General features: G+C 39.2%; 1 protein-coding gene and 1 long non-coding RNA gene across 2 annotated transcripts in view; both read left to right on the top strand.

Annotated features, from left to right (window-relative positions):
- LOC149499730 (uncharacterized) overlaps positions 1–23,931 on the top strand; it is a 255,114-nt gene that overhangs the window by 117,735 nt on the left and 113,448 nt on the right. The window lies entirely within an intron of this gene.
- On the top strand, positions 11,115–20,694 carry LOC114246842 (uncharacterized). Its single transcript, XM_028179555.2, has 2 exons — positions 11,115–11,163; positions 19,641–20,694. The coding sequence occupies exons 1-2, from the start codon at positions 11,152–11,154 to the stop codon at positions 20,526–20,528; spliced, it is 900 nt and encodes a 299-aa protein (XP_028035356.2). The 5' UTR covers positions 11,115–11,151; the 3' UTR covers positions 20,529–20,694.

Here is a 23,931-nt window from a genome sequence, read left to right as displayed (position 1 = left end):
TTAAATGCCGCTATGACGCACTGCATCTTTCCCGCGGTGTGGAAAGAAGCGGACGTTATCGGTATACATAAGCCGGGCAAACCGACAAACGAAACTTCTAGTTACCGTCCGATTAGTCTCCTCTCGACGATAGGAAAAATTTACGAACGGCTCCTTAGGAAACGCCTCTGGGATTTTGTTACCGCGAACAAAATTCTCAATGACGAACAGTTCGGATTCCGCTCTAAACACTCGTGCGTACAACAAGTGCACCGCCTCACGGAGCACATTCTGATAGGACAAAATAGGCGTAAACAAATCCCGACCGGCGCCCTCTTCTTCGACATCGCGAAGGCGTTCGACAAAGTCTGGCACAACGGTTTAATTTATAAACTGTACAACATGGGAGTGCCAGACAGACTCGTGCTCATCATACGAGACTTCTTGTCGAACCGTTCGTTTCGATATCGAGTAGAGGGAACTCGTTCTCGTCCCCGTCAACTGACCGCCGGAGTCCCGCAAGGCTCCGCGCTCTCCCCGTTATTATTTAGTTTGTATATCAATGATATACCCCGGTCTCCGGAGACCCATCTAGCGCTCTTCGCCGACGACACGGCTATCTACTACTCGTGTAGGAAGATGTCGCTGCTTCATCGGCGACTCCAGATCGCAGTAGCCACCCTGGGACAGTGGTTCCGGAAGTGGCGAATAGACATCAACCCCACGAAAAGCGCAGCGGTGCTCTTCAAAAGGGGTCGCCCTCCGAACATCACTTCGAGCATCCCACTCCGTAGTAGGCGCGCAAACACCTCCGCCGTTAGTCCCATCACTCTCTTTGGCCAGCCCATTCCGTGGGTCTCGAAGGTCAAATATCTAGGCGTCACCCTCGACAGAGGGATGACATTCCGTCCCCATATAAAAACGGTACGCGACCGCGCCGCGTTTATTCTAGGACGACTCTATCCAATGCTTTGTAGTCGAAGCAAACTGTCCCTCCGAAATAAGGTAACTCTCTACAAAACTTGTATACGCCCCGTCATGACGTATGCAAGCGTAGTGTTCGCTCACGCAGCCCGCACCAACTTGAAATCCCTTCAGGTTATTCAATCACGATTCTGCAGGATAGCCGTCGGAGCGCCTTGGTTCCTTAGGAATGTGGATCTCCACGACGACCTAGAGCTCGACTCCCTTAGTAAGTATCTACAGTCGGCATCGCTGCGCCATTTTGAGAAGGCGGCACGACATGAGAACCCTCTCATCGTAGCCGCTGGAAATTACATACCCGACCCAGTAGACCGAATGGTAAACCGTCGACGTCGCCCAAAGCACGTCATTACGGATCCTCCTGATCCATTAACGGTGCTTTTAGGCACCACAAGCACCGGTCACCGTCCTCGTCGAACCCGTCGCTTGCGACGAAGGGTTCGACGAGCGAACTAACCCATAGACACAGCCCACTGAGTTTCTCGCCGGATCTTCTCAGTGGGTCGCGTTTCCGATCCGGTGGTAGATTCTGCGAAGCACTGCTCTTGCTAGGGTCAGTGTTAGCAACTCTCCGGTTGAGCCCCGCGAGCTCACCTACTAACGTTAGGGTGAAGCTGAAATAGCCTCTCAAGGCTATCAGCATAGGTAGGGGGGAAAAAAATTTAACCTCGTTATGTTATATCGAGCTCACAATCAGTCTATCAATGGGACATACAAACAACTCGTAAAAGACAAAAAAATATATATCGGCACGGCCGGCTGTCGTATCTATATAGAGTTGATTGTATTTAAAAGTAAATGGTTTTGGTATTTCTTTAATTTACAAAGGTCTTTTTTTACTAGACTAGACGAGACAATATGGATTTGGAAAACGTTGGACGGCTATTTTGATATGATGTAATTGTGGATTAAGGTCCTAGAGGTCCTACCACCAGTAATTACACAAATTATAATTTTGCGGGTTTGATTTTTATTGCACGATGTTATTCCTTCACCGTGGAAGTCAATCGTGAACATTTGTTAAGTACGTATTTCATTAGAAAAATTGGTACCCGCCTGCGGGATTCGAACACCGGTGCATCGCTCGACACAAATGCACCGGACGTCTTATCCTTTAGGCCACGACGACTTCATAATTGTGTCAATCATTGATGTAATTGCATAGATTATGTGTATCGATCTCAGATGCTCTTTTGAAGTTATTTATTTAGCGAACAAAAGATAATCTCTTCTCACTTTATTGACGTTTAGCCAGACTGCGATTTGAATGTGTATGTATAATAAATATTTATATGTAGGGATTTACATGTATTGTACTTTTTAATTTCGTAATTTTGTAATATTTTTGTTTGTTTTTGTAATCATGTTTTAATTCTGAACCAAACCCTTCTGTTTTTATGGTTCAATTTCACTTTTCCACCTTCTAGAAATTGTGGTTCTCTGATCCTTTGATTTATCGCTTTTCTACGTACCTACTATTTAAAAGGTGTACATTGTTGATGTTATTTAAACAAAGTAGAATAAATAAATAAGACAAAATAATTTAATAACTTCGACTTAACGAAATAATGTTATTAAATTTTCTTTTTTTCTTTTTTTATTGCCTTTGTAGGCAGACGAGCATACGGCCCCCCTGATGGTAAGTGGTCACCGTCGCTCATGGACGTCAGCAATGCTAGGGGCAGAGCCAAGCCGCTGCCTACCATAAATAGCTCTCCGCAAGCCTCGTTTGAAGAAGGACATGTCATAGCGCTCGGAAAACACCTGTAAAACAAATGTATTCTAGACGATTTGGGTTTCACGAATGAAATTTCAGACGTTTTATTCTATCGAAAGTTTTGAGAAAGCTCAAAGTTCGAAACTACACGATGAGATTCGCTAAAACAACCGTGAAATAGCCAAAGGTTTGGTTTCGGCACGAATCCACAAACTTTAAACAAGAAGTGAGATTGTGAGAATTTATTCAAATGACCGAATGAGTTAGAACCGTATTGTTTTTATAGTACGATTTTGTAATATGTAATGTTCTCGTAGGGTAAATGATCGCTAGGGCTAAAGGATCTCAGGTGGGCACCACGTAGGTATGGAAAGAAGTACCGTGGTGTCCCACAAGGTGGATCAATAATCTTTTTTTTATGTATGTGGCGGTAGCCATCATGCAACGCAAGATAATTGACAGGTGCCTGAATCTCGCTTACGACATTTTTAAGATAGGCTTGCATATATACAAGTTCCGAACAACAACATTAAGACCGTCGGCCTACCGAGCAAAAATCACCCGCTCGGTTGAAGATCTTTCCGTCCGTCGTTTAAACCTCCCACACCATCAGGTCGGGGTCACCAGTGTGGGAACTTGTATACATATATGCAAGCTTATCTCGAAAATGTCGTAAGCTAGATTCAGGCATCTGTCAATTATCTTGCGTTGTATGATGGCTACCCGCCACATATATAAGTATATATTTTATTGCTTATGTGGATGGACGATGCTCACGGCCCACCTGATGTTAGAGGTTATCGGAGCTCATAGACATCTACAACGTAAATGCCGCCACCTACCTTGAGATAATATAGTTCTAAGGTCTCAGTTTTTACAGTACAACTAGCTGTCCCACCCTTCAAACCGAAAAGCGTTACTGCTTCACGGCAGAAATAGGCAGGGTGATGGTACCTACCCGTGTCGACTCACAAGACGCCTTACCACCAGTAAAAAATCTGTAATCAAGTAATCTGTTGAAGGTCGCGAGAATCTGTTGGATGCAAATAGTACAGAATCGGTAATTGTGCCAAGGCTTGGGGGAGGCCTATATTCCGCAATAGACATCGTAGTAGTCATAGTAGACGTAATATTAGTCGTAGCTCAATTTACTTCCCTAGTCAGGACATAATTTAATATAAAGAAATTTCCCGGGGCTGTTATGGGTTAAGGCTTAAAATTTTATAAAAATAATATGGAATTAATAGTGGAGTTATGCTTTTTAGAACTTTTCGTTTCTTTGATTTTGATTTGTTGTAAAAAAAGCCCGTGTCGAATTTAAGATCGCCCTTTTGTTAATAACAAACAAAATAGATTAAAAAAAATTTAATTATTTATTTTTCATTTTTTAGTTCAATTTCAATTTTTTCAATTTAAAAAAAAATATTGAATTGTTACTCTAATAAGTATGCCAAACTTTGAGTTAATCCGACGTTTTGAAGGGGGTCAAAATCATGTTCAAAGATTCCGTTACAAACATACATACGTCTGAAGCTAATAAAAGCGTATTAATAAATCCACAGTGCGTTTCCAGAGGTCTTTTTTGCCACGTACCATCCGGCTATGGAATGAGCTCCCCTCCACGGTGTTTCCCGAGCGCTATGACATGTCCTCCTTCAAACGAGGCTTGTGGAGAGTATTAAGCGGTAGGCAGCGGCTTGGCTCTGCCCCTGGCATTGCTGAAGTCCATGGGCGACGGTAACCACTCACCATCAGGTGGGCCGTATGCTCGTCTGCCTACAAGGGCAATAAAAAAAATACTAAAACTTCGTGCATAAAAAAGTCAAGTATATAAATTCTATGTGTAATGCGCAAAACGTAAGTGTACTAATAAATAAATAAATTAATAAATATTTACTAACAATCACGCCACGTTAACTGGTACCGTGATAAGTTCGTAAAGAACTTGTGTTACAGGTACCAGATAACGGAAATAAATGTACGATTTTTTATTATACACATACATATATTTAATATACATCCATAACCCTGGAAAAGACATTTATATTTACCATACAAATATCTTCCCTTGGCGGCATTCGAACCCGCGACCCCCTTGTGTAGTGACCATGTCACTTACCACTACACCAGACAGCCGTTATGATGACTGATTATACAGGAATGAGTACCGTATATTTAAAATACACCGTCACATTGCGCGTACTTTCATTTTGTGCATAATTTTAAGCCGGTTATTAGCGGTTATATGAGTTTATAAAAATAAAAAAAATAAAAGTGGCTTCATACAGCGACATCCGAAAATATGTCTATGGGCTCCAGTAACCACTTAACACCAGGTGGGCTGTGAGCTCGTCCACCCATTTAAGCAACAAAAAAAAAATTGGGCTAACATGTATTTACAAAATAATACGCCTTGTTTTGTGTGAGCTTGCCGTCTCCTCACATTTAAGAGTCAAAGTGAAGTTGGGCAGGGATCTTCGTATTTCGGTTTTGAAACTAAGCAGGGAAACCAAGAGAGTCATAAGCTGCCTTATGTGCCATATGCTAAAGAGCAATCTGTAGATGGACAACAACAGTCTCCCACCCAGGCTGGTACTGGCTGGGTGTGGCGGCGAGGAGACCTGTCCCATACTTCTGTGATCCGTCCTTCTTATACGAGGCTTGTACTTAACGGCAGGCAGCGGCTTGACTGAAGTCCATGGGCGACTGGAACCATTCACCATCAGGTGGACCGTATGCTCGTCTGCCTAAAAGGGCTATAAAAACAAACTGCACAACAGCATACTTCTAGTAAGCGTTTATTTCCTAAAAAACACGTGTGGCACTCGGGAACTACTGCGGTAAAGCTATTGCATAGCATTTTTTATCAACTTATGCAATTATAATGAGACAATAATAATCTTAATAATAATCAACAATATTCTTACTGGTGGTAGGACCACTTGTGAGTCCGTACGGGTAGGTACCACCGCCCCGCCTATTTCTGCCGTGAAGCAGTACTGCGTTTCGGTTTGAAGGGGGGGGCAGCCGTTGTAACTATACTGAGATCTTAGAACTTATATCTCAAGGTGGGTGGCGCATTTACGTTGTAGATGTCTATGGGCTCCAGTAACCACTTAACACTAGGTGGACTGTGAGCTCGCCACCCATCTAAGCAATAAAAAAAAATTGATATTAAAACAATTATAAAATAAGACCACGCTATATTTATAAGCAATTAACAAAAGTAAAACATTAACTGTCCCTTTCACACTCATAAGCTAGACGGCGCGAGAGAGATGGGCAGACTTCTCATGATGCGCATGCAGTGCGACGTCACGGCGCGTGCTTATTTACAAACACTACACAAGCGCAACGCGTGAGTGTGTTGAACGCGAGCTACATGGCAGGCGGAGTGGGGGTGTTAGGTTTTATTTTCGTTACGGAATTTCTTGATTCGGTCGCCGCGCTCAAAGCCCGAGATAAAAGCTATGCAATAGCTTAAAAATAATATATCACGATAAATCGTATCGTACAAGACGACTCGTTCAAGCTCCGTCTAAAATGTAAATTTATTTGACCGAGAGTATTATCTCTCCCTTTGTATCAGAATGTCTTATTTATATTCATTAGTTTGTTCCTGATAATGAAACTTTGATTAGGAGGATATTTGGCTGAAGCAATCGGGAATTTCGGATTTAGTCATTCGGAAATTTAAATTATGTTCATTGTTTCCTTGGCGAATGTCCATTTTGTATTTCGTTGTGGTAATTAAGTCCTTACTTGAGTTTAAATGTGTAGAGGGAAATAAAATAAATAAAATAAATAAAAATAAAACAGCCTTTTATTTCCTGCTAAAATACAAAGTAAATAGGTATATAATAATTTTAATTATCTTCACTTATGTTTGGCAGGAACCCATTAAACATGGTGAAGGCCTCCAGAAGGAAATAAAAGGTACTTAATTTTAATCTATACTGAATAACGTAAGATTTATAACGTTTTTAATTTTTCTCAAGCATTACGTGTTTTATATCGGAGTTCTGCTACATTTAAAGTATACCTACTAGATGATGACCGGTTTTTTTTTTTTGATAACGCCATCTTTTTGTGTCTTTAAAACGGTTAGTTGCCCTCAATTAAGAAAAATAGTGTTATTATTCGCCAATAGATGTCGGGAAGAGTTGATTATTGAAAACACGAATAAAATAACATTTTCTGAAAATAAATCGTAGCTAGATCGATTTTTCGCCCCCGAAATCCCCTGTATACTAAATTTTATGAAAATCGTTGGAGCCGTTTCCGAGATTCAGATTATATTATATATATTAATATACAAGAATTGCTCGTTTAAAGGTATAAGATTTTGTCAGTTTTTCGAGCAGAACTGCATATTTTTATTTTGTTTTGGTCGTAAATCAAGTGATTGTAAAATAAATTAACTTGCCAATGCTCGGACTATTCCGGTCCAGTTTCATAGCAGGACTTGAAGATTGACTTTCACTGCTCGCATGGGTACTTTTAACTCAGTCTTTCAAATATACCTTGCTGTTTATTTGGATACTGCGTCTGTTTAAAGACAATATATAGACCGGAAATCTAAAAAAAATCTAATATTAAAAAAATAATAATCTAATAGTTAAAAAAAAAGACATGCCCGCTGAGTTTCTTGCCAATTCTTCTCAGGACGGAGGCTAGTTCTTGTGAATTGGCGGTAGTTCTTTTGACGTTCAACAAGTATGTACTTTCATTTATGTTGAATAAAAAAAAATTGATTTAATTTGATTTGATTTGATAAAGGCTATTCAATAATTGTAATTTGCGTAATTACTGGTGGTAGGACTTTTGCTTCAAGTCTGTTAGCTTACTCAGCGTGTTCTCTAGCATAGGTCCTCTTCTTTAAGATGTCAAGTATGAATAACGTGTATTCGATGATAGAATAATGTGGCATAATAAGAAAACAAAATAAATAAATTTGGTGTTGTAATTCTAAAGGCGGATTGGGAGTCCATGTTATAGATACCATTCGGTCTATTTACGTGTACTAGTTGCGATGAACCAAACAGTCCATATTCCAAAAGTAACTGGTGGTTTTACTGGTGGTAGGACCTCTTGAGTCCGCACGGGTAGGTACCACTACCTCGCCTATTTCTGCCGTGAAGCAGTAATGCGTTTCGGTTTGAAGGGTAGGGCAGCCGTTGTAACTATACTTGAGACCTTATATCTTAGGGTGGGTGGCCCATTTACGTTGTAGATGTCTATGGGCTCCAGTAAACACTTAACACTAGGCGGGTTATAAGCTCTTCCACCTTTCTATGCAATAAAAAAATAATTCAAAAACTGACCACTAGAATAATAATAATAGATAGTAGCCGTCCAGTAGTATTTTTTTTTATTGCCCTTGTAGGCAGACGAGCATAGGGCCCACCTGATGGTGAGTGGTTACCGTCGCCCATGGACTTCAGCAATGCCAGGGGCGGAGCCAAGCCGCTGCCTACCGCTTAATACTCTTCACAAGCCTCGTTTGAAGAAGGACATGTCATAGCGCTCGGGAAACACCGTGGTGGGGAGCTCATTCCATAGCCGGATGGTACGTGGCAAAAAAGAACTCTGGAAACGCACTGTGGATGACCGCAGTGGTTCCAGGTAGTATGGATGAACTCTACTCCGGTGGCGGGCGGTGCGATGGTAAAAACGAGATGCCGATATCATCTCGAACAATTCTTCAGAGCACTCCCCATGGAACATGCGGTACAAAATACAGAGGGAACCGAAGTCCCTCCGCAGACCCAGAGGTTCCAAACGAAATTGGACTATGTTTATTGATTTAAATTATAAGTTTGAACATTATTATGGTCCTATTGTCAAAAACTCAACTTCTATAATCACAGATTTCGCCAAGGATACACTTCAGATAAATAATATTAAAAACAAACAATACATATTATTCTCAATTCGACCACACACTTTAAACAATAAACAAAAAAGTATATATGCGTGTGTGTGTCAAATATATGGTAGATATATGGTTTCTTATATTGAGTTAATGTATTTTTTATGCATAATTTAAAAAAAAATGCATTCTGCACTCCTTTACTATATTCTCTTTAAGTGTGGAAAATTTCATACTCCTCCGTACGCGCAATTTTCGTAAAAAGTGATAAAAAGTTTTTGCTTCACGTATTAATTAAAATATAACTAGGAACAAGTCACGCACGATCATCCGATCCCAAACAATAATTCTGTTTTATAGGCACCAGAGACTGACATACATACGTTATATACGTTTAAATATATACAAATAGATAGCAAGCACCCAGACAAAGAGCAAACAAAACTGTTCATCACAAGAATATTTGTCCGATATGGGAATCGAACCCACGACCCTCGGCACAACAGTCCGGACCAATAACTACTGGACCGCCGAGTCAATCCTGTTAGCGATAATAAACGCGAATATTTGTGACCATGGCCGGATTGATTTTTCACGGCAAAACTATTGGACGGATTTTGATAAAACTTCTCAAAAAGCTTACGATCAGAATAACACATGGGGTATAATAAAATAAGATCCGTATGCGACAGATGCCGCGCAAGTGCTCTCAAGATACTGACGTTTTTCATCGCATTCGCGATAGTCACAGCATAACGTGACCGGGTTCCGTAAGTACTGAACAACTTTATTTATTATTTGCATTTTGTGACGACATGTGGGCACGTACCAATCGGCTTTGGAATGAGCTCCCCTCCACGGTGTTTCCCGAGCGCTGTGACATGTCCTTCTTCAAACGAGGCTTGTGGAGAGTACTTAACGGTAGGCAGCGGCTTGGCTCTGCCCCTGGAATTGCTGAAGTCCATGGGTGACGGTAACCACTCACCATCAGTTGGGCTCGACTGTCTATTAAGGCAATAAAATAAAATAAAAAAAACCTAACATAAAGCCGTAAGGTTTGGTATTTGGGTCAGATTTTCGTTGATAATAACAAGACGTCTTTTTATAAGAAGAAACATCTAGCCAGATTCCGAATTTGAGTCGCTGACGCGAATCTACACCCTGATCCCTTTTCCACTGAATCCACAACCGAATCACATAGAATCGACAATACAATACCACATTTTGTGATGTATTGTAATAAGATCATGATGTATTGTAATAAGGCACTCATAATTTATACCGCTGGTAGGACGTCTATTGATTCCACACGGGTAGGTACCACCGCCCTGTCTATCTCTGCCGTGAAGCAGTATTGCGTTTTTGGTTTGAATGATAGGGTAGCTGCGGTACTGTAAAAACTGAGACATAGATTTATTTCTAATTCGATGCGTGTACGTTTTATTATGGACTTCGAAAGGGCTGAAGCTATATCGATGGGTCATTAAGGATGTCTTCAGACTGGCTTTAAAGGGTGGCGGCATTTAAGCTGAAGATGTCTATGGGTTTTACGATTTCTTTTAGAACGTGCCAGATAGGAGATTCTTTGAAAGACATAGTTTATTTGTGTTCATTGGGGCGAATGTGAAGTTTTAAGCAATTATAAATGAAAGCAAAAATTATGCCGTAGTAATGACGACAGATGAGAAGAGTCCTGAGAGTTCCAAGCAGAGTTCTTAGCAGTAGATAGTAGCGTGTCCTTGTCATTGTTAATGTCCATGAGTGACGGTAGCTACTCAGCTTCTGCTACGCCGTATGTTCGTCCGCTGGCAATAGCGATAAAAATATGAATCGCAATGATCTGCATCTTCTTTGTCTCCGCCTTATCCCACTAGGTGGGGTCGACACAGCGAATTTTTCTATTCCATTCTCCTCTATCAGAAGTCATCTCAACACTCACTCCTCTTTCTTTTGTATCGTCATTCACAAATCAAAACAAGTAAAAGAAATTGTATTGTACATAAATGAAAGTACATACTTGTTGAACGTCAAAAAGAACTACCGCTAATTTACAAAAACTAGCGTCCGTCCTGAGAAGAACTGGCAAGAAACTCAGCGGGCATGTCTTTTTTTTTCAAATATTAGATTTTTTTTATTTTAAATATTAGTTTTTTTTTACAATGAGTATTTTAACGTAACAATTATTGCAATATTAAAATGCCCGGAGCGAGCAACTCATTCCATCCATGTCTTCTTCGGTCGACCTCTTCCCCCTCTATGATTTGTATGCTATGCATTTACGTTGTAGATGCCTATGGGCACTGGTAACCACTTAATACCAGGTGGACTGTGAGCTCGTCCACCCATCTAAGAAATAAAAAAATCCAAAACTTCTCTTAAACAAAAATCAGATATTCGAAAAATAACAACTCAAAAATACATTAATTTTAATATACATCCCCGAAATCATCGAAACGAAGTGTACGCAGCAGCTCTGTATAAATCCGCGACACCTTTCTACGCGCCCGACACTCACTTCCGGGCCACTATAAAAATGTAAGTGCATCAACGGCATGGCATCATTGCAATTCTGCCGACGCCGACAACACACAAGTCGAACATGAAGATATTCGTAAGTACACATGATCAATTGATTATATTATCGCTTCACAAATATCGCGTAGCAATTATTAAGTCAGAGCTTTTGATCTTATTAGACAACAAATGATCTGAACGTCATGATCCGTGCCTTTGGACATTGTGTCACGACGGGAATTCGATTTTAGGGTGGAATTTGTATATTTTAGTAGGTAGGCAGCGGCTTGGCTCTGCCCCTGGCATTGCTGAAGTCCATGGGCGACGGTAACCACTCACCATCAGGGCCGTATGCTCGTCTGCCTACATGGGCCATAAAAAAAATTTGTTTTTTCGGAATCTGCACTAATTTGCGTCAAACTAGTTACAGCCTATCATATTTTTAGTACTCATAAGATAATGTATATATTCCTTGCCTCTAATCACTGGCACTGATATGTATCGCATTATTTCAATCCATTCATACAATTCAAAGCCGAGAAACAAAGTAAATTGACATACATATCAAATATTCAAGCATTCACAAATTTTCAACAAACAACAAATATAAATAAAAGGCCATGAGTTTTAAAGGATTTAAAGCATTTACTTGTTCTTTTGAGGAATAAATATTACATAATTTTAATAAATTATTTAAATTTAAAGCAGGAAGTGCAAACAAAGATGAATATTGACTATGATTGTTAAGAGATAATATTTGGCCTAACTAACCTATAAGGCGGATACCAAAGCTGCTAAATCAACTTGTTTTAGTTTGAGCGCGTTTTGTACAATCCTATTATTTACCCTATCTCTCTCTGATGTGTGTTTTAAAAAAGGATGCAAGAATAAAATAGCGTTGTTTAATATTGTATCGCCTAGGGCAGTGCCGGGCGGTGACGTATTGACACCAACAAAAAGATTTATCAAAAACAATATATGGGTTTGGTCTTTTATTCTATTTGTATTACAAAATACAGTATTAACATCGCAAGAACTCGCTTGGATCACTGATAATAATATAATGTACGCTCTACCTAATTCATTGTTATATTCTGAAGTACACTACATCTAAATATGTTTAGCGTCATCATTTCCAAAGCTGAGTATTGATTTGAATTAAATATCAATAAAAATCAAAAATAAAATATGTAACTTGTGTCGACGAGTGTACGTCTATAGATTGCCATTGACTTGTGTACAGTTAAACGCAAATTATGAATAATTTTTTTTTAGTTTTTCGCGATTCTTATACTCAATTAAGATTACTTTTACTGTTTAAATTTTGAGTTTTTTTTTTCTGTCGTTAAATTATTTTCCGACTTTGTCTTTAGAAACTTTAAAGTTGTCCTGGTGACGTGATTTCATGATCGAAGATAATATTTTATTTATTTATTTATTTATTTATTATTAACATAGAAGTAGAACACAATCATAGTTTGCATCTGTACTTGAACTAGGTGATAAAACCTGTATCTCAAGCAGCAGTGCTCCTCGTTCAAAAAATATGTACTATGTATGTGATGTTTGGCTAATATAGCGGCTTCAAAAATATTTAAACAAGCTTTCTAGTCAGTAATGAAATTTAATTGGGGGGTTGTAGTAGATACGCGGGTAGATTTTTTTTATATTGCCCTTGTAGGCAGACGAACATACAGTCCACCTGATGGTGAGTGGTTACCGTCGCCCATGGACTTCAGCAACGCCAGGGGCGGAGTCAAGCCGCTGCCTACATCGCCAATCATTTCGGTTTCTGTTCCCTGTTCATGATGAGCCGTAAGATAATTAGTTTGTCTACACGACTTATGCTTTATGAGCTATACAATAATCAGTTATACAGCTATCAAATAACTCAAGACTTGATAATAGTAAAAGTGTAAATTAATCCTTAGTAACAATTAGAAGTGACTTCTCGAATTTCAATGTAATTAAATCTTTCATTTAAAATCCATCAGCCACTTCTAATTGTTTTATAGTTTATTTGATATTGATAGATTAGATACGGGTTAATCTAGGTCATACGGCTTCGCGTGTAGTAGAAAGGAATCCTCAACCGTATGTGAAACCTAGAGCGGTGATCACCCATCATTAAACGGGCCGTATGCTCGATCGACTTCGAGGTCAAAAACTAATGCTCCCGTCTCCGGGCGAGGTCTCCCTATAACATACAGAAGGTTGAGCTTCGGGTTACGGATGATCCCGATCCTCGCGGATTGCTTGGTGTCTGTGGTCTGTGGGCTCCATCAACTTACTGGTGGTAGGACCTCTTGTGAGTCCGCGCGGGTAGGTACCACCACCCTGTCTATATCTGCCGTGTAGCAGCAATGCGTTTCGGTTTGAAGGGCGGGGCAGCCTTTGTAACTATACTGAGACCTTAGAACTTATATCTCAAGGTGGGTGGCGCATTTACGGTTGTAGATGTCTATGGGCTCCAGTAATTAACACCAGGTGGGCTGTCAACTCGTTCAACCATCTAAGCAATAATAATAATAAAAAATAAAAATAAAAACTTAACATCTGGTCCACTAATGGTGCGCTTGTTCATTTAAGATTACAAAAACATATTTGACAGAAAATTACCTAATTCAATTTTCGAATGCCTTACAATTTCTCCCGACGTTGCTTCAACCAAGCGATTGTAATGTTACCGTTTCATTATATAAAACTTATTTTTGGCATTGTAATGTCAATGGCATAATTCGAGGCATCGGAGCGTTACTTCCTTTTTATATTACAATTCGTTGCGGCTCACTTAACATCGAGAGCGGTTCGAAGCGAATTTTTAATTCATTGACCGAAATCAGAAGTTTTACGGGCTTTGGACGTCATCACGACTTTATTTTTTACTTAGTAAACTAGGTGTGCGTAAATAGTAATGAATATTTGTCGCAAATAGGTATGTGCAACTATCAAATTTAGAACTTGTAACTTGTTGTTATTTTAATTGTATAGGCGGGTGAATAATGTCATAATCCATCTGGTGTTAAGTGGGTACCGAAGCTCATAGACTCATCGCGCTCACCATAAAGTGAATGTGGTCATCCACCTAGAGTCTTGAGATCTTTGTTTCAACTGTATAGTTATTATAATTATGGCAATTTAAATTTTGACGGATTCGGTTTTATTGTCACGATTGCTTAATTTTGTGGAAGTAATATGCGAGCAAGAGCCAACGTATTTGATTAAAAAAAATTAGTACCGGTCTGCGGGATTTGAATCCCGGCATAGTCGCATCACTATACGAATGCACCAGGTATCTTACTTAGCCTTCTACGACAACTTCATCTATACATACATATAAATAAAATTGGTGTGTCAAAATAACATTTTTTACCATTTTTTGTTTGTCTGTCTGTCTGTCTATCTGTCTGTTTGTTCCGGCTAATCTCTGGAACCGATTTTGAAAGGACTTTCCCTGATAGGTAGCTAATGATATAAGGAGTAACTTAGGCTAGGCTAATTAGGCTTTTTTAAGACTAGCGTCGCCTAGCGGCGTCACCCGCGGTACGACAATAACCGCGGGTAACATCGCGGGACTCAGCTATCAATAACTAGCGACCCGCCCTCGCTTCGCTTCGGAAACATTAAAACACACATGAAAAAAAAAAAAAAAGAGTAGCCTATGTTCATCAGGGACAATGTCGGCTTCTAACGGAAAAAGAATTTTTCAAATCGGTCCAGTAGTTTCGGAGCCTATTCGAAACAAACAAACAAACAAATCTTTCCTCTTTATAATATTAGTATAGATAAAATTTAATGTTTCCGAAGCGAAGGGAGGGCGGGTCGCTAGTAAATAAATAAAAACGTATCTTTAATTAGGCTTATGTTAAAAATGTGATTACTTTTCAACTGTCTACTTAAATTCGAGGACATAATGGTTTCATTTATTTTAAGGCATATAAGCACAACATCCAGCCTATATCTACCGCGACTCAAGGCACATGATTTCACATTCTGAAAGAACTCATCACTTAATATCGAACGTTTTTTGAGAACAAAAAAAAAACAAAAGAAAAAAGTTTCGCATTAACAAGAACTCGCGTCGGAGAGACTGTTATGCCGGCCACTGACATGCGCGCAAACATTCGTACAATGTACGAAGGGCCGCCAAACATTCATTCGCAAACTTAGCGGCTGTGCAAATGGGTTCGGTACTCAATTTGCGAACCCGTTTGCGCTTCCTCCTACACTTGTTTACGAATGTTTCACGAATTTCTCCTCCTTTTTAATTCGTCAATAGAACATTGAAGAGAAAAAGAGTTTTGAATTCTTTCCCAGACATCATTAACAGCCATGCTGTTTTTATGGGATTTCTTTTGATGAAGATACGCTACACAGTAGACGTCATGATCTATGAAAATAGCGAAACGTCCGTTGCCTTCGCAATCCTGGGCGCAACTGGTCACACGAATGTGTGGGAGACTACGCGAAGGATCGCGGTTCGCGCGCTTTGATGTCTGTTAAAAAACCGACAAAGCTCGGAAAACCACGAATGCAGCGAAAACTTTGCATAATCATTTGCAAATGTCGTCCTACACTTGCGGGTTTGCGTATTCGTGCGAATGTGAGTGACCGGTATTATGCTAATATGATTGTTAACTGAATATATTTAAAGTTACAATTTGATGTTTAATGTCTTTAAACATGACTCATATGAACACGTAGTACATCAGTTACGTATATTATTAAGTGAATGTTACAAAATTTACATCAACAATCGCTAATTTTTTTTTAGAAAGGTATCGTGATGAACTGAACATTAAGTTTAAAGCTAGTGGATCGAGGCTATGTTTTATTGCTGCCACTGAGTATAAAGATATAAATAAAACATTGGTCTGAATTACCAGCGTGCTTAAATTGTACTATTCTAGAAAGATTTTATGTTGGGAGTGTCTATTTGTGTATAATACTGTCGATAGAGATCGATAACTTCAATTGTTTTATTGTTCAGAGGCGACCTTAAGCTCTCTTGAGCATACGAAGCCCAAACACGAATAGTACTTCAGTGATTTATCGGCGAATTAAAAACGGTATAATTATACTAAAACTTTTAAAGAGAAATATTATGTATACGGGGTGTTATCATATAGTTATAGTAACACTGACGTAACTATAGTTAACATGTTTTGAAATGCATTTTTGAAGAAATGTATCGACTTTCTTCATTAGATTCAATCATCTTGACGGTACGAAAAAAAATTTTTTTTTTATTGCCCTTGTAGGCAGACGAGCATACGGCCCACCTAATGGTGAGTGGTTACCGTCGCCCATGGACTTCAGCAATGCCAGGGGCAGAGCCAAGCCGCTGCCTACCGCTTAATACTCTCCACAAGCCTCTTTTAAAGAAGGACAAGTCAATAAAAATCACACATTTTCCTAATTTGAATTTGGAATTATCTTCTTATTAAAATCGAAACTTTTAATGATACCAAAACCAGCCAGATACAAATAGTATAGCCAAAGAGATTTTATTACAAGTTCATACATACTATAATGCAAAAGACTTTTTCCCCAAACTATTATAATGGTCACGGGAAACAATGGACGTAGTAAAGTAAATACAGTCTCCATTTTGAGACATGATATGGGAATCTCAATTGTATTGGCAATGTTAGTCCCGAATCGATAATCGATCGCGTAAAATCTAACTCAGATTTTAATGGAGTTTAGAATAGTTTCCCTTCGTTTGCCGCCAGGGGCGCTGTTCCAACTCCATACAAATTTTAGTTAACTTTTACGTGATCGAGAAGTTAAAAAACTCGCACTAAGAATTTTAATCGTTAAATTCTAAATTACTTATTTTAACATTTTATTTTGATTAATTTAATGCTCTAAAAATCCATATGACTCGGTGGTTCAGTAGTTAAGGGCCCTGACTGTTGCACCTAGGGTCGTGGGTTCGATTCCCACGTCGAACAAACATTCGTGTGATGAACAAGTTTGTTTGCTCTTTTGTGGGTGTTTATTATCTATATATGTATATATTTAAATGTATTTAAGTATATAAGTCAGTCTCTAGTACATAAGATAACATAAGAAATCGAAATTTAGGGCCGGAGGATCGTGCATGATTTGTTCCAAGTTATTTATTTTTAATGTATTATTATAAATGAGTTCAGTGGTTTACCATAATTACTGACAGCCCTAAAGAAGCATAAAACCACCGAGCTACCAGTAAATTATTGTGTCATACGACAAAGATCATTTACACCTTTCTCCAAGGAAGCCTCTAGGAAGCGAATTGCAAGTCCTTTCTCTTCGATTATCGACCTTAAGACGTCTGAATAAGGATCATCCACACATAAATACCTGTGGTTTGTGGTCGCGCGTAATTCAAGCTAAACTAACATCTATGTCTTGTAGGTTAAGGGCTAATAATTACGCGTCATTACTGCATACAACATACGTGAATAAGTGTTTTGTGTTTCTTAACCGACTTCAACGAAGAGCACTGTATATTTTAACACGCTTTTATTAGTTTGGTCCGTGTTTATCTGTCGATGAGATGAGATGTCGGATTGATTTGGAAATCTGCGCACGTTTCAAGGGCCGACCAACAGTATAATAATTGCATAATTTTGACCCAATATCCCGATATCTAAATCGTTATTTCAATATAACCGTACAATTGCGTAGAAAAGTGCTATTAAAACGCCATTTAAATGAGCACGCAGCTCATCTGATGGAAAAGGAGCGTATCTGATTTTTCTGTAGCGTGATGACGTCACTTACGGACGGAGTCCATAGAAATCTACAACGTAAATGCCGCCCCCCACCTTGAGATGAGGTCTAAGGTCTCAGTATGGTTACAACGGCTGCCCTACCCTTCAAACCGAAACGCATTACTGCTTCACGGCAGAAATAGTCAGGGTGGTGGTACCTACCCGTGCGGACTCACAAGATGTCCTACTACCAGTAATTACGCAAATTATAATTTTGTGGGTTTTGTTTTTTATTACACGATGTTATTCCTTCACCGTGGAAGTCAATCATGAACATTTGTTAAGTACGTATTTCATTAGATAAATTGGTACCCGCCTGCGGAATTCGAACACCGGTGCATCGCTCAACACGAAGGCACCAGACGTCTTATCCTTTAGGCCACGTCATATCAGTAACGCGTTCACAAACAATAGTTACGTAACCTTGGACAATAGATGGCAATTGTTACAGGTCATTCACATTATGTCAGCCGTGACCTAGCACTGGTTATGTCATTTCCGGAATTCGTAACACGAAATCTAATTTTCTTAAATAGTTGATCTAGTATTTTGAAGGGGCACATCTGATGCGTTCTGTTTATTTTTGGCGCGAACAGTGATGTGTTTTGATTTAAAATGTCTCTTATTGCACCAGATGAGTCAGCGAGTTCATGACCCACTAAGTTTCATTTGGTCACTTGGATGCATTTAGTCGATGACCTAATTGTTGTTCCTTCAAGCCGGATTACTACTTCGTGGCCATATTCGACGGGACGGTGATGGTAAAAGCTTACATCTCCAATACGTGATGACGTCTTAGATTGGAAGTTAATCGCAACTGGTTAGCTAGCGGTTTTGTTAACGATCGACTAATATTAAAAGAGAATGGTAAAATTCAAACATTCACTTGCGTTCACTTTTGTTAATAAAACAGTTTGGTGTACATTCAAGTTATTTTAAGGCTAGAGCCAGGCAGCTTGGCATCTATAAGCAGGATAGTGGTAGCAATCCGTGTCTATTCACACAAGGCCCCTTTTGTTGTGAGTCTATTAAGGTAAATTCCGTGAATCCTTTTGGGCTTTCGCTGTGTGATGTTCATAGGCCTATTGAAAACCTATGGTAACCTTATTTCACATTGTAAATAAAGGTATACCTCCTGCAGACTTAGCTTAGTTCTAGAAAATTTAGTTTCATTTTTATTAGAGTACAAACAGTACACAGTCAGGTAGTACTGGTAACAAAACAAAACCGGTCAACTCGAGTGAATGTCGGAACGTCTGCAAATAGTCCAACAGAAGTATCACTAAGTAATTGGCAATTTGCTGGGCAATCTCAATTGTATTGTACAAGCGATTACGAGAGCGGTGCCGTCAGGACATTTTTTTGTGTGTGTTTTTTTCTTGTTTTACCTTTCGTATTTTGAAAGTAGTTTTAAGAAGCGACAATGAATCGACACTTGATGTGTCGTCGTAGTCTGCATAGTCCGTATTTACGTATAAATAAGTGTTTGTTCGCGTTGAATAGACGATATTTTGGGGCAATGTTAACCGACTTCAAAAAATGCGGAAATTTTAGATTCAAATCTTTTTTTGGAACGAAGTTCCTTATTTTTGTTGGTTTTTTTCTTTGAAAGCTGACCCTTTTCATGTCGTCCCATTTTGTCACAATTTTATAAAGATATCAGCAAGCGGTTTTGGGGCTATTATTAATAATGCATATTTAGACATCTTCATCCACCACATTTAAAGATTCGTAGATTTATTTACAGAATTAATGCGGTATAAATGCCGTATTCTCAAAAATTTAACATTAAAGTTTTTTTTCTTCTTTCTAGATTTGTTTGCTACTGGCAGTTGCCACTTGCAAGGCTGGGTTCGAAGGTGGATACTCCAACGAAGTTGCTGGAGATGAGCAGGGCCATAACGGGGGTCAAAATTTCGCATACGGCGGCCAAGACTTTTCAGGAGGCCAGGGACACACAATAGCCTTAACACAGGAAGGAGGAGGTCATGACTTTTCTGAAGCTCAAGCTTTGGGTGGTCATAATCTGGGACCTCAGATCTTTGGACATGGCGCACCTAGCGGTGGAGACTTTGGCGGTGACACGTACCTTCAAGCAGCACACGATTCAGGACACCAATTGGGTCAAGGCGATTTCGGCGGTCACAATTTTGGCGGTCAAGGGGGTTTCTCCCACGGTGGTGATGCGAGCGCGTACGCTGGTGATGCGGGCGGCCACGGTGATTTCAGCAGCCAAGACGGGGACGGCGGTCACGGATACGGCGGCCAAATCCAGACGTTTACTCTTCAAGACGGAGGGCATGATTTCGGCCATGGCGGCGATTATGGCGGTCACGTGGAAGCCATTCCCGTGGGAGAGCATACAGATATCCAAAGCCCGGTCCAAGTACCCCTTTACAAGCACGTCACTGTCCCAGTTCACAAGCCTATCCACATTAACGTGCCCAAACCCATTTTAGTCGGAGTACCCCAACCTTATCCAGTCAAAATACCCGTGAACAAGCCCGTCGCTGTGCCAGTTGAGACCGAAATCTCTATTCCAATAGAAAAGGTTGTACCCTACCCAGTCGTAAAGCATATACCGTATCCTGTAGAGAAACACGTGCCCATCAAAGTCGAAAAGACCGTAACGGTACACGTACCCCAGCCTTACCCAGTTAAGATTCCTGTGTACAAAACCATCCATCACAAAGGCCACTAAGCCGTTGGATGTTCCCTTATGTGCCTTGTAAATATTTGTTGATTAATTTTAAGTCATTTTCAACTGTCCGTCATGTTGTAGTTGATTTATTTATTGTAAATAATTTGTTGTTGTTGTTATATCTGTTTGTTTCTGTTTGTTGTTATAAATGATTTTGTTGAAACCCTTTTCTATTTTTTTTTTGTATCCTTTGCAGCAGTCTGTTATTTGTTGTAAGCTTTCGGGTAAGAGCTTAAAGTAGGCCCGTCGCAACAATAAGGGAAATGGTGGTATTCAGCTACGCTGCTACTTATAAATGTCTTATCGGTCTCAACCAAGAAAAACCAAAGGTTGCGCAACATCACCATCCTATTGTTGCATTTGTCTATGACATACATACATACTAGCATACGTATGAATCTAATAAGAGCGTAATAAAAAGAAAATCGGGGATATTCGACAAATAATGGTGCTGGAATTACAAGCATAAAATTACATTTAATCTCTTTTACGAGATTCAGGCAAACCGTTGTTAACGCAGAAAGCAGAGAAAAAAAAACTAACATATAGCGCTTTTTGAAACTGCCATAAAAAGCTCTGGAATGGGGTACGTCCCTGAAACTTGAAGGCAAATTACTTCGACCAAACTGTACGGCATTTGGGGCAGAATTTTAACTATGTTTGTTGGTGCTTTTAACCTTATTCGAGCTTTGCGTAAATGTTGTGTTTGAGGCGCTTATTTTGATTTGAAGTTTTTATTTGCACTTACTAGTGGTCCCCCAGTAGTGGAAATTCGACTATAATTAATTGAAATTATAAGTTTGAAAATTATTATCGGTCTCATGTCAAAGAGTATTTATTATACTTCGATAATCACAGATTTAGCCAAGACTACATATGATGTTAAAGAAAAACAATATTAATCTATTCTCATTTTGGCCACATAGCTTAAACAATAACAAAAGTTTGACAATAAGCAAAAAGTATATATAAATGTGTTGCGTCAAATATATGGTAGTGAATAAATGTTTTTTTTATTGATTAAATGCAATGATATAACGGCCGTCTGGTGTAGTGGTAAGTGACATGGTCACTACACAAGGGGGTCGCGGGTTCGAATCCCGCCAAGGGAAGATATTTATATGATAAACATAAATGTCTTTTCCAAGGTTATGGATGTATATTAAATATATGTATGTGTATAATAAAAATCTTACATTTATTTCCGTTATCCGGTACCTGTAACACAAGTTCTTTACGAACTTATCACGGGACCAGTTAACGGCGTGATTGTTAGTAAATATTTATTTATTTAAAAAAATGATATTTTATGTATAAAAGGTCATTGATTAAATGTATTTTTTTTGCATAATAAAAAAAAAAAATTAAAATTCTGCACTCCTTCTCTATATTCTCTATAAGTGTAGGAATTTCATACTTCTCCGTCCGCGCTATTATTATAAAAAGGGGCACGAAATCTGTGCTTCACGTATTAATGTATAGAGATAGTGTGTTAGATTGAACAGAGACGCAGGATGTGGCTGGCATCTGTCATCGGGTATTAGGAATCATGTAGCATATGTACTAATACTATGTTTTTTTTTTATTACCCTTGTAGGGAGACGAGCATACGGCCCACCTGATGGTGAGTGGTTACCGTCGCCCATGGACTTCAGCAATGCCAGGGGCCGAGCCAAGCCGCTGCCTAACGCAAATTAATTTGTTTGACTGAGGCACTTTTATATAATAGGGCTCTGTACCTAAATTAATGATTTACACATTTCACAATATTAAGATAATTATAAGCGAATCATTAAATACCTCAGGTGACTTTGAGAGGCAACATCAAAATCTCGGTTGAATTCAGTAGTAGTAGTAGTTTTATTTTTCCAAATGGAAAGGCAAAGGTATCATACCATACAGCCTAATCTTTTCTATATTTTTTTTATTTTATGAAATATGATACTATGAAATGAAATTAAGTTGATTAATACGAAACATGGCATGAAATGAAATGAAGACGATTAATTTGAGACATTAATCAACTGGGATGAAATTAAATGAAATGAGATGAGATGATATGGGATGAAATATAATCTCAGTAAAATGGTGGACATTTACTGAGATTTTTTCAGTGGACTGAGGATCCCGAGAAGTTGCGTCCAGCGGCTTTGTTTCATTTCGGTTGAATTCAAATTGGCAGACGACACACGGAAGGACTCACATTGCAAATAGCAAACAAGATGCAAAAGGGTTCGTAAATTTTGAAGTCGTCGTGGCCTAAAAGATAAGAGGTCCGGTTCATCGTGTTGAAGCGATGCACCGGTGTTCGAACCTCAGGCGGGTACCAATTTTTCTAATGAAATACGTACTCAACAAATGTTCACGATTGACTTCCACGGTGAAGGAATAACATCATGTAATAAAAATCAAATCTGCAAAATTATAATTTGCTTAATTACTGGTGGTAGGACCGCTTGTGAGTCCGCGCGGGTAGGTACCACCACCTCGCCTATTTCTGCCGTGAAGCAGTAATGCGTTTCGGTTTGAAGGGTAGGGCAGCCGTTGTAACTATACTTGGGACTTTAGAACGTATATCTCAAGGTGGGTGGTGCATTTACGTTGTAGATGTCTATCGGCTCCAGTAACCACTTAACACCAGGTGGGCTGTGAGATCGTCCACTTATCTAAGCCATAAAAAAAAAGGTTTATGTGGACAAAGCAGGCGAGATTCCGAGAATAGTGGAGATGGCCTATTGATGTTGGTTATAGCAACTCTGGCTTCGGGATTGCTATATGCTGTATAAGTAACTGGTGCATTCTGTACGGAATTAAAATAAACGTGATTCAAGACAAATTATCAATATTGTTGTGCCTATTTTCCCTACCTAAGCTGATGGTCTTGAGAGACCATTTCAGCATAACGTTAACTAGTAGCCGAGCTCATGGGATGAGAAACGGGAGCGTTCCTAACACTGGCCCTAGCAAGACCAGTGCTTCCAGAATCTACGACTGTATGGGAAACGCAACACACTGAGAAGATCCGGAGAGAAACTCAGTGGGCTTTGTCTATGGGTTAAGCATTGTGTCTTACGTAGTAATCTAAGTCTTTCCTGAGTGGTACATGTCCTTCTTCTAATATTATGTTTTGAAAACAGCGATAGGCAAATTACTCTAATCTATTGATGTGATACGTACATAATAAAAGCGAACACAATTTTTTTTTAAGATCTTTTAATTTTAACTATATCTTTGTAAGTACGTAGAAGCCTCCATAAATACAATATAATGTAACTCAAAATCGTTAGTGTTATAAGAAAACTAATGAGTAATACTGAAACTAATTCCAATTACAAGTCAAAAAAAAAAAAAAAAATCCAAGTATTGTGACCCGGAGAGATTGGCGCCGGCAGCTCGGAAATGC

The sequence above is a fragment of the Bombyx mandarina genome, chromosome 28 (genome assembly GCF_030267445.1).
Source record: "Bombyx mandarina strain Sakado chromosome 28, ASM3026744v2".
Lineage (NCBI taxonomy): Eukaryota > Metazoa > Arthropoda > Insecta > Lepidoptera > Bombycidae > Bombyx > Bombyx mandarina.
Note: the sequence above shows the minus strand (reverse complement) of the source record. Positions and strands in the feature narration are given on the sequence as shown.